The sequence below is a fragment of the Nerophis ophidion genome, linkage group LG13 (assembly GCF_033978795.1).
Source record: "Nerophis ophidion isolate RoL-2023_Sa linkage group LG13, RoL_Noph_v1.0, whole genome shotgun sequence".
NCBI classification, from domain to species: Eukaryota; Metazoa; Chordata; class Actinopteri; order Syngnathiformes; family Syngnathidae; genus Nerophis; species Nerophis ophidion.
The window spans coordinates 20,766,129-20,778,511 of NC_084623.1; the positions used below are offsets into that span (position 1 = coordinate 20,766,129).

General features: G+C 39.4%; 1 protein-coding gene across 1 annotated transcript; it reads right to left on the reverse strand.

Moving 5' to 3' along the window:
- Positions 1 to 336: 336 nt before the first annotated feature.
- Positions 337 to 10,639, reverse strand: LOC133564321 (tigger transposable element-derived protein 1-like). Its single transcript, XM_061918540.1, has 2 exons — positions 8,855 to 10,639; positions 337 to 4,408 (listed from the first exon to the last, which is right to left on the reverse strand). Exons 1-2 carry the CDS (start codon positions 10,554 to 10,556, stop codon positions 4,041 to 4,043), a joined length of 2,070 nt encoding a protein of 689 aa, XP_061774524.1. The 5' UTR covers positions 10,557 to 10,639; the 3' UTR covers positions 337 to 4,040.
- Between the last annotated feature and the right edge of the window lie 1,744 nt (positions 10,640 to 12,383).

Below are 12,383 nucleotides of genomic sequence, written 5' to 3' on the forward strand. Positions count from 1 at the left end.
ATACATAGTTAGCAAACATGTCTGCGAGAAAGTAAACTAACCTGCTCTCCACCACTTGATGTTTCTTGAAAGTGGCCAGTTGTTGTCGCTCTTCCTCTTCTTCTGTTCGAGAAAGTTCTTCCCCGTTCTTGGCTATCGTTCTTTCACACATTATCACAAACTCACAACATTTTACATTTACACTTTATCTCCATATTAATACATTCCGCGTCTTTTTGTTAGCAGCTAACAGGCTAAGCTAGCCTGGGAAGCTTCAAAGCGGGCTGAGACGGGTTTTCCTTTGCATTATTTACCAAGCCCATATGCAGCAATAAGAGAACACACGTAACAATCTCATTTTCAAAAACAATTCAGTTGCTGTGCGTTCCATTTCTAGTGGGAATTCGCACTCCTTTGTTAGCTGCAAACAAGCTAACTTAGCCGCAGACAAATGTATAATGCACGAATTGTGGCGGGGTTTAATAGTATTTTTTTACATTACCGAAATATGTACACAAGGGACTGACTATTTTCGACATCTTGCCAATGCCGACCCTTTTTGTTTTTTTATGCATTTCCGGCAAACATGAGAGTTAGTACATTTTATCACTGCCACCGTCTGGTGGCGAGGGCATTGCACTCTTCACCAACATCCTAAACCAGTGGTTCTCAACCTTTTTTCAGTGATGTACCCCCTGTGAAAATTTTTTTTAATTCAAGTACCCCCTAATCAAAGCACAGCATTCTTGGTTGAAAAATAGGGATAAAGAAGTAAAATACAGGACTATGCCATCAGTTTCTGATTTATTAAACTGTATAACAGTGCAAAAATATTGCTAATTTGTAGTGGTCTTTCTTGAACTATTTGGAAAAAAAGATATAAAAATAACTAAAAACTTGTTGGAAAATAAACAAGTGATTCAATTATAAATAAAGATTTCTACACATAGAAGTAATCATCGACTTAAGGGCCCACTGAAATGAGATGTTCTTATTTAAACGGAATAAGCGGTAGAAAATGTATGGATGGATGGATAGCAGGTCCATTCTATGTGTCATATTTGATCATTTCACGATATTGACATTTTTTTTGCTGAAAGGATTTAGTAGAGAACACCCACGATAAAGTTTGCAACTTTTGGTCGCTAATAAAAAAGCCTTGCCTTTAAAGGAAGTAGCAGACGATGTGCGCGTGACGTCACGGGTTGTAGGGCTCCTCACATTGTTTACAATCATAGCCAGAAGTAGCTAGAGCTATTCGGACCGAGAAAGCGACAATGTCCCCATTAATTTGAGCGAGAAAATACAAATGCCATCGTACCATACTTCCACAAACAATGCATAAATCATGTTTACATTTTTAAACCTATAAACATATTTTATAGTAAATACAAATAATGACACTCCCCATTTGTTTTAAATGAAATGAATCACTTGTTTTACAATAAATAAATAATTATTCTCCTCCTACCTCAGTACGCTTCCAAGGTCGCTAAATTTGCTCAGCTTGTGCACTATGGCAGAGCATCTGTCGTTTCAAATGTGTGCTTTGTTTTAAAAAAATGTGATATTTGGTTTTGCAATATATGAACAAAAATTTGAAAATTAATTTTACATTTGCAACCTTATTATTCTATTGGCTAAGTTTTATATTCATAAATGTAAGTTTCTCAATACCCGACCTGTCTTTTGTGCCTTTAAAAAAGATTTAGAACTCTACATTAAAACGCTCTCTACCTCTAACAACAAAAACGCTGTGAAAATGATGATGCTGTGTTCCAAATTTGAGTTATTTACTGAAATTGAGTGAGCCTATGGCTTTGCACTTTGTTTATTTTATATATACAAACCCCATTTCCATATGAGTTGGGAAATTGTGTTAGATGTAAATATAAACGGAATACAATGATTTCCAAATCATTTTCAACCCATATTCATTTAAGTATGCTACAAAGAAAACATATTTGATGTTCAAACTGATAAAAAAAAAAATTGTGCAAATAATCATTAACTTTAGAATTTGGTGCCAGCAACACGTGACAAAGAAGTTGGGAAAGGTGGCAATAAATACTGATCAAGTTGAGGAATGCTCATCAAACACTTATTTGGAACATCCCAGAGGTGTGCAGGCTAATTGGGAACAGGTGGGTGCCATGATTGGGTATAAAAACAGCTTCCCAAAAAATGCTCAGTCTTTCACAAGAAAGGATGGGGTGAGGTACACCCCTTTGTCCACAACTGCGTGAGCAAATAGTCAAACAGTTTAAGAAAAACATTCTTCAAAGTGCAATTGTAAGAAATTTAAGGATTTCATCATCTACGGTCCATAATATCATCAAAAGTTTCAGAAAATCTGGAGAAATCACTCCACGTAAGCGGCATGGCTGGAAACCAAAATTGAATGACCGTGACCTTTGATCCCTCAGACGGCACTGTAAAGGATATCACCACCTGGGCTCAGGAACACTTCAGAAAACCACTGTCACTAAATACAATTTGTCGCTACTTCTAAGTGCAAGTTAAAACTCTGTATGCAAAGCGAAAGCCATTTATCAACAACATCCAGAAATGTCGCCGGCTTCTCTGGGCCCGAGATCATCTAAAATGGACTGATGCAAAGTGGAAAAGTGTTCTGTGGTCTGATTAGTCCACATTTCAAATTGTTTTTGGAAATATTCGACATTGTGTCATCTGGACCAAAGGGGAAGCGAACCATCCTGACTGTTATCGACGCAAAGTTCAAAAGCCAGCCTCTGTGATGGCATGGGGGTGCATTAGTGCCCAAGGCATGGGTAACTTACACATCTGTGAAGGCACCACTAATGCTGAAAGGTACATACAGGTTTTAGAACAACATATGCTGCCATCTAAGCGCCGTCTTTTTCATGGACGCCCCTGCTAATTTCAGCAAGAGAATTCCAAGCCACTATCAGCATGTGTTAAAACAGCGTGGCTTTGTAAAAAAAAAAAAAGAGTGCGGGTACTTTCCTGGCCCGCCTGCAGTCCAGACCTGTCTCCCATCGAAAATGTGTGGCGCATTATGAAGCGTAAAATACGACAGCGGATGAAGCTCTACATAAAACAAGAATGGGAAAGAATTCCACTTTCAAAGCTTCAACAATTAGTTACCTCAGTTTATTGAGTGTTGTTAAAAGAAAAGGTGATGTAACACAGTTGTCAACATGCCCTTTCCCATTTACTTTGGCATCTCTTGCAGCCATGAAATTCTAAGTTAATTATTATTTGCAAAAAAAAATTAAGTTTATGAGTTTGAACATCAAATATATTGTCTTTGTGGTGCATTCAATTAAATGTGGGTTGAAAAGGATTTGCAAATAATTGTATTCCGTTTATAATTACATCCAACACAATTTCCCAACTCATATGGAAACGCGTTTTATAGATCCAGGAAAAGGGATCTAATGTAAACCCAGGTGATGTTGTTAGACAGTCAAAATTAAGTGGGAAAGGGGTAGGATTAAATAAGCTCTGCGATCCTTTTCTGTCTCCCTGTAATGTTTGTCTGATCTTGAATGGGATTGTGCTGAAAATTTTAATTTCCCTTCGAGGATGAATTAAGTATTTCTGATTCTGATTCTTCCTACTCCTTTTTGAACGTGTTGAAATGAGAAACTGAAAATATGTGATGTAGCTCCATTACCTCCCTGCTTGGCACTCAGCATCAAGAGTTGGAATTGAGGGTTAAATCACCAAAAATGATGGGTCAAATGCAGAAAATAATTTTGCCACACCTAGTGTGTGTGTGACAATCATTGGTACTTAACTTAATTTACAGCTGCAGTTTCAAACCAGCACACTGATTGTCAAACTGGTGAAATCTGTAATCACACACACTCCAACTCAACATGTTCTAACTAGTGTGTCTCCCCATGTGTGCTAAGGTGTTCTTCGGTCACTGAAGTGTTTGTTTCAGATTGAACACAAAAGTTTGTTTTGTATCCAATGTATGCAGTTTGCTTTCTGTGTGCAACTTTCACCACACACTGAGCATATAAACAGTTTCTGTCCAGTCTGTTCTTAAAAATGTTATCACGCAAAACCTATACTACACACTGAACAGGAAAAAGGTTTCTCTCCAGTGTGTATTGTGTGTTGTTAGTTTCACATGACATATCAGCTTTAGAGTCTTCATCATCATCTGTGTCAGGAAAGTGTGACATTGTGTCGTCATCTGATATCGGGGCTAAGAGATTGTCTAAATGTGATCCTCCACTTTCTTCTTGATCATCCTCACTCTTCACAAAGGCATCAATCACTGGGAACACTTCAAACCCTTCAAAATGTTCTCCCTTCTGAATGATGCAGTGTTCCTCCTCTTCCTTTTTAATATGTGGGGGCTGTGGCTCCTCTTGCTTCCGTTTAGGACTCCACTCCTGTGGCTGATGGGAAAGATGTTCCTCAATGATGTCTGCGGGTCACAAGAAGACAAACATGCTTTAGAAACAGACCCATTATCCTGCACCAGCACCTTTAAAAGTAGCTTTTTATAAAAGACATGTGAACACCTTAATTCAATGTTTGACATTTTAAGGTTTGGATTAACACAGACTACACCAGTGTCTAGTTTGAGGGATGGCCGGGATATTTTATTTAATCGTTTTGAGGCATTATATTTTTCTGCAGTGTGACGCAGTAGTTAAATGTGCTAACTTTCTCGGAAGCTGCCACAAAAACACGATTTTCTTTCCCCACTCCTGATCACGCCATTGTTCATCCTGTGCTAAACTGCACAAAGACCACAGAATGCTTTACACAGCTTGTAAATAAACCCCTACACAGAAGACAACCTGCTGTGTCCTTTAACTGGGACACACCCTTTTATACATTGGCCACTCTAAGACAGTCATTTTCGGAGACATCTCACCCCTCTAAGAACCGCTCTGTTTTACACATGACATACTTTCTTGGCAGAAGAAACAGTAAATATTGTTCCAGCTTCCTCAGTGTCACATCACTTTACATACGTTTATCTTTTTCCGTCTTAATTTGTAAGAGTTTATGTTGACATCGCCTCACTTCCGGTTTATGTGACATACCTTCATGCAGGTTCACTTCCTTTTATAGATACCTCCGTCTCATATTAGTCTGTCTATTGCTGGGTTGCATATGACGTGACGTCCATTTTTCTTCTTTGCGATGGTCAAGCAGCTTGAGCGAAGTATTAAATAAAACAAGTGAGAGGGAGTGAGAAGTTTGAGCAGAAAATGCCGTACTGCTGTTCTGTTCTCGGGTGTTCCAAATCCAATCGTTTAAATAGAGGGATAGGAAAAAGTTGTTCATAATGGTAATAAAGTCAGGAAAAAACTAAAGTGCGTCAAATGAAATGGCTCTCAAAAGTATCACTTTCAATGTCTTGTGGAATACAATCGGACGACCATGCTTCTGTCTGCAGCGATCTCTTTGTAAAACGTTTTAACATTTGATCTCTTTGAGAAACGTTCTGTGATTTGAGTTTGATAGCAGAATTAAAAGTAAGAAAAGGACAATAGATCGCAAGTGTTTGTGTTCTTTGGTGGTTGCTATGCCTAAATATAATTACGAAGACCTGCCTGTGCAAATAAACTAATGTCATGTTAAGTCGTATTAATAAATATTGTGATTGATGGTCCAATCAACCGTATTTTCACTGTCCATTTTCATAACAGAAACTAAAAACTTAGTCGTCATTATGCAGAAAAGCCAAGTGCTTTATTCGACACGGATGACCGTATAATAGCATCTTTGGGGATATTTATTAGCATGAAGAAAACATCCCTAATAGTATTAATAAACTAGGTGAATAAGTCTCTCGTAGGCTCATCAGCATATACTAAATCTCTCGGATTAATGCTTAATTTGTGGACCCCTCCAGATGTAAAAAACATGATGTGCATCCAATCTTTTCTCCTCTAAAAATGCGCTCGATCAATTGCTAGGATGTGACAGACGTCACATCCGGCTCACATCCCGCCCAATGAATGGTGGTGGTCAAGCTAGCTCTGTTATTAATGGGTACTTGGCGCCAATTACCGTATTTTTCGGACTGTAAGTCGCAGTTTTTTTTCATAGTTTGGCCAGGGGTGCGACTTATACTCAGGAGCTACTTATGTGTGAAATTATTAACACATTACCGTAAAATATCAAATAATATTATTTAGCTCATTCACGTAAGAGACTAGACGTATAAGATTTTATAAGATTTCATCGGATTTAGCTATTAGGAGTGACAGATTGTTTGGTAAACGTATAGCATGTTGTATATGTTATGGTTATTTGAATAACTCTTACCATAATATGTTACGTTAACATAGCAGGCACCTTTTCAGTTGGTTATTTATGTGTCATATAACGTACACTTATTCAGCCTGTTGTTCACTATTCTTTATTTATTTTAAATTGCCTATCAAATCTGTCTATTCTTGGTGTTGGATTTTATCAAATAAATTTTCCCAAAAAATGCGACTTATACTCCAGTGCGACTTATATATGTTTTTTTCCTTCTCTGTTATGCATTTTCGGAAGGTGTGACTTATACTCCTAAAAATACGGTAGTCTTTCTCGAAAAAAAAAAGCCCTATACTTGTGTTGTTTTCGGCTGAACAAACCGTTCAAATCCCGCAAAAGATAAACGTTTCTTCAGAGTTCACCGAGAGGTTATCAAAAAGACCGGAAAAGTGCAAGATTTGTGGAACCATTGACGCAAAAAGCATGCAGCTCACACTCCAGTTCAAGGCAGCAGAGTCAAAGTATGCATGCATTTGCATTGATCAATTAGTTAAAAGGTATGTTTGATATGATTTTGACATTTATTATTTCCCATTAAAGTATCATATTGATATTATTTGTATTTTTTTAAACACGTTTTTGTTACAAGTGTTTTGAAAATCACCAATTCAGCGTGTCTAAATAAAACAAGCAAAACCTAAAAGAGATAAGCTTTTACCAAAGGCAACAATCCTAACTGAAGCTTTCAGCATATACACAATGTTGACGTCTATAGTTATATTTTGATAAAGACAAAGAAAAACATGCTACCCGTTAACGCCGGGCGCAATAGCAACAATCTTGGACGCGAAGTAAATCAGGAAATACATCCTTACCCAAGCAAAAACAATGCATATTTATTTCCTTGACGCAGCCACACACAAAGAAGTTGTAGACCTCGGTGTGAGGACTCTTCTTCGGCATGGTAATGGCGGTATTGTTTTCCCGAGTATGCGTCGAAGCAGAACACAGCAAAGGTAAGATATAAAGGTATTTATTAAATAATAAAAGGCTAGGAACACTGGTGTAAAGAGAAGGCAAACCAAAAACGCTAGTATGAGAACTAGGAGGTAAAAGTAAACAACCAAGCTGGGACGAAGGTACACAAAAAACAGAAAAAAACAATTCCTCAGCATGTGAGCTGGAATCAACAAATGGCTTAGCGTAAAAGCTAGCGAGAATATACATACAAAGATGAAGGTCGAGAGTCGTCACTGTTGCAAATTAGGATCCGAGAAAGACTGAACAGAAAAGGCTGGCTTATAAAGGAGGGTGATTATTAGTAGCAGGTGTGCGGGGCGAGACTAGCAGGTGGACTGATGAGTGAACCATAGTGATGGACAAAACAGGAAATAAACGGGTCAGAATGAGAATGAAACAAAGATGGAAAAAACAAACGTGAAGATCTGAGCAGCAGATCGCAACACTTTGTGCTTTTCCAAATTTCTGTCTGTTTTGTCGTGTAAAATAACGTATGGAGCACAATTGTTCAATATGTCTGGGAACGCGTCCAATCGTTGATATTAATCTTTTTTTGATCAAGTACATGGATGTATTCCACTGCAGAGTTAAATTTTTTACTTGTATCTGCTTTTTTCAGAAAGAGTTAAGCCTCTTTTTAGATACTCTGTGTGATGATTGCTGTACAACAGCCATAATTAGCTTGGTCGACCACCACTGGTTTTCACTTCCGGGAAGAAGTCACGTGTTGGAATACCAGCTATAATAGAATTTAATAAAAGGGAGTCAATCCTCTTGTCAGTCATATCCAATCTTTGTCACTGTGAATGGAGGCAGGATTACTAGCTTACAACCAGTCTTGCAGTCTTGCTAGTCGTGTCTCGCTAGTGAGAAGCCCAACATAGTAACAAATATTAAGAAGAAAAAACATGATTGCAAAGTCAAATGTCTCCTTGTGGGAATGTTTTGGCTTCAAACCGAATAAACAAGATTAGTCTATCAACACGAACGAACGAGCCATAAAGCAATTTTATTTTTTATTGTTTACTTAACCTCTTAAGACCCAAGTTGTTTGTTTACATGAGTGTTTGTTTCTCTTTGCTATATGGATCTTAATTAGAATAGAAACTAAAAATCATCTTTTCATATGACTTAGTCCATAAGTAACAAACGTGTACTTCATGTGTAATGATATGCTGTTTTTATTTTCACACTTTTTTTTCCAAATTCCATTGTAGGCCATACTCTTCTGACACCACCAGATAGCAGCATAAGTGTCCATATGTCAGCATAAGACCCCAATTCAGTAGTGTACACAATTTTGGAAATAATAGCTAAAAGGTGCTGTCCACGCATGTGGCCACTGAGGCCTTTAGAGGTTAAGATAATTAAAAGTTATTGAATCTCCAATACAGTGGTAACAAATATAGCAAACCCTGTGTAAACGTTTTAAAGAGGACGAGAATGTGATCGATAATCAATTGCTTTGTGTAAGATCGGTTACAGCCCGTCGTAACCACACCAAAAGTAAGACTGTTGGCTGTACCCACAACAACATGAATGTCACACTCAGCTCCACGACCACCTGCTCCCTGTTTTAGGGTAGTTGATTCTCTCCCAACCTTTTAACAAAACTTAACTGGGTACTCACGAGTAAATGACCTCTTCTCACGCGCGATCAACGTAGTGACTGGAAGTTGCTGCTGCTTCTTCTTCTTCATCTGGGCAAGAAGGTTTTTATAAACAGTCATGCCACCCTCGATGGTATTTGAAAACTGCAACGAACGAAGCATGTGGGGGTCCCATTCTTGTGCCATCTGCTGTACTTCTTTGGCCATTCTGACCATGGCTGCGAGGCGATCCAGTGTCAGACCAACCTCAGCATCCTCCTCAACGCCCAATAGCTCTTGCTCCTCTTCTTCCCTTGCAGACGTCATCAAATCCTTCAGGTCTTCATCTGACAATGGTTGCGAGTGGGCGTCGATCAGCTCATTTACGTCAAAAGAAGTCATGTCATTGAAGCCCTCTCCTCGCAGCATTTTTGCCAGCTTCACCACCTTGTCAACTGCACAGCGATGGACTTCATCAGGAGTCAATCCCTTGTTGTGCGCCACTTCCGGCCACATCTTTTTCCAGCACAAATTTAATGTTTCACTCTCGATCTCACTTACGGCTCTCTGTATATTTAGGAGACACGACGCAATGGTGTAGTCACGCCAGTACGCTTTTAGTGTGAAGTTCTCATCAGAGTCCTTTGCATCGACAAGGTTTTGCAGAATACTTTGTGTGTAAAGAGCTTTAAATGCAAGACTAACACCTTGATCCATGGGCTGAATTAGCGAGGTGGTGTTTGAGGGCAAGAACTCTATCTGCACGCCATCAAATGACACATCAACAGTGTAGCCTTCAGTATTATCCAAGAGCAAAAGTACTTTAAATTCGAGTCCTTTCTCTGCCAGATACAGTCTGACTTCCGGTATAAAACACTGGTGGAACCAATTTGAGATAAGTGAGTTTGTCATCCTGGCCTTTGGATTATGCATCCAGAACACAGGCAGCACGTTTTTATTCTTATTTTTCAGGGCCTTTGGGTTTTCGGATTTATAAATAATCCCTGGCTTTATCATAAATCCGGCAGCATTCCCACACATAACTAAAGTCAAGCGATCTTTTTGAGCCTTAAATCCAGGAGCGTTGGCTTCCTCCTTCATAATAAAAGTGCGAGACGGCATTCGCTTCCAAAATAAACCAGTTTCGGCCATGTTGAAAACTTGCTCGGGCTGGTAGCTTCTTTCTCGGACAATAGTTTTAAACGTGGAGTGGACAAATTCCTTGATCGCGACATAATCCACCGAGGCGTCTTCTCTATGCAGAGAAACGCTTTTAAAGCGTCTCTGGAACTTGTCGAACCAGCCCTTGCTGGCAATAAATGAAGTCGATGTACCTTCTTCGACGTCGTCACAGTCATAATTTTTAACAAAATCTTCATATATATTCTTCGCCTTCGCGCGGATGATGTTGGCGTCCAGCGGGATGTTGTTATTCTTGCATTCACCGATCCACACCGCCAGTACAGACTCCATCTTCACAATGGTCTTATTCCGCGGAGTCATCACCCTCTTCGCGTTCCTATTAAGAGTAATCGCTGCCGTCGCCCTGATGTTTTTTTCCTCCTTCTTTATGCAGCGAACTGTCGATTCGTTGATTCCGTAATGACGGCCGACACTCGTGTAGCTTTGACCTAACTTCAACATGTCAAGGAGTTCCACCTTTTCAATAATGGTCAGAGTTTTCCTTCGACGCTTCGGTTCGCTGGGGGAAGCATTTGAAGCCACCGACCGTTTGGATGCCATCTTGTTTAAAAATGTAGTCCACAAAAAGCACGACACCACTGAGCAGCAACAAGAAAGCAAAATGGCGAAGAAGAATTATCCCCCCCCCGACCCCAAAAAAATGTACTTCCGGTGTCACGTTTCCTCACGTTTCCTCTTACGTCATCCCATAGCTTGTGTTTGTAATTTGTTTTTGTTTTTATAATATACCGTTAATAAAACGTCTGTATTTTTATAATATAGCGTTATATTTATATAATATAGCGTTAACAAAAAGTCTTTATTTTTATAATACAGCGTTAACAAAACGTCTGTATTAATCGGACAAATTAACTTGACGATAATCCTGACTGAATGCACATTTGATTCGTGGACACATGCAGAAATGAATAACAGTGTAATTCAGTTTTTTTTAGTTCTCTGTGTAAGTGAACTAAATTAAAATGTAATTTTGTGAACTTAATTGTTTTTTGTTTTAATTGTTGTCTTTACGTCAGCACTCATGTTTCCCATAAATTATAAAAAATAAAAAATAAATTACAAACATAAGCTTTGGGATGACGTAAGAGGAAACGTTACCCCGGAAGTAAATGGGGGGAGGAAGGTTTTTGTAGGGGGAAAGAAATTTGGCGTGACACCGATCACACAGCTGCCTGTTTTAAAAGCATTATAATTGGTTGATTGTCATTGGTGAAAAATAACTGTGAGGAAAAAATATTAGCATTCCAGCATGCTAAACCTTTCAAGCTATTTTTGCTTCGCTAATTTTGCAGCTGTAACCATTATGAGTCATATAACTTGGTATTGTCACGCTCTCATTGGGGTCCTTCAGGCATTAGAGGGGCTGTCACGCCAAACTTCTTCCAGGGAGAAGGTTTTTGTAGGGGGGAAGAAATTTGGCGTGACAGCCCGCCATCAGCCTCACAGTCTTTGACTTTTTTCCCCCCCAGCAGACTAGACGGATATTAGGCATGCTGCTGCCCCCTTCAGGTTCATAACGGAGTTTCTTCATTGCCTCAGATTTCACGTTATAAATATTCCATCCGTCCATCCATTTCTACCGCTTATTCCCTTTGTGGTCGCTGAAGCCTATCTCAGCTACAATCGGGCGGAAGGCGGCGTACACCCTGGACAAGTTGCCACCTCATCACAGGGCCAACACAGATAGACAGACAACATTCACACTCACATTCACACACTAGGGCCAATTTAGTGTTGCCAATCAACCTATCCCCAGGTGCATGTCTTTGGAAGTGGGAAGAAGCCGTAGTACCCGGAGGGAACCCACACAGTCACAGGGAGGACATGCAAACTCCACACAGAAAGATCCCGAGTCCGGGATTGAACCCACGACTACCCAGGACCTTTGTATTGTGAGGCAGACCCAAACCCCTCTTCCACCATGCTGCCCCGTTATAAATAGGAATATGCAATTTTAGACAATATGATTTGCCTGAGCGGCTAAGAGACACCGAGAGACAATGGATTAGAAAGGACGAATTTAAAAATAATAGCAATAATAAATAAATAAAATTACAGTTGGTACAAAATGCGTCTGCTAGACTTTTGACAAGAACGAGAAAGTTTGATATATTACGCCTATACTGGCTCACCTGCACTGGCTTCCTGTGCACTTGAGATGTGACTTTAAGGTTTTACTACTTAAGTATAAAATAGTTCCATCCTATCTTGACGACTACATTGTACCATATGTCCCGGCATGAAATCTGCGTTCAAAGAACTCCGGCTTATTAGTGATTCCCAGAGCCCAAAAAATAAGGCTGCTGGGCTATAGGGCGTTTTCTATTTGGGCTCCAGTACTATGGAATGCCCTCCCTGTAACAGTTA

Bases quoted from the DNA above. Each gene is read 5' to 3' on its own strand.
- LOC133564321 (XM_061918540.1), bottom strand. From the start codon at position 10,556: ATGGCATCCAAACGGTCGGTGGCTTCAAATGCTTCCCCCAGCGAACCG. The intron at 4,409-8,854 runs GTGAGTACCCAG...TGTGACCCGCAG, and splicing joins TGAGAAGAGGTCATTTACTC to ACATCATTGAGGAACATCTT.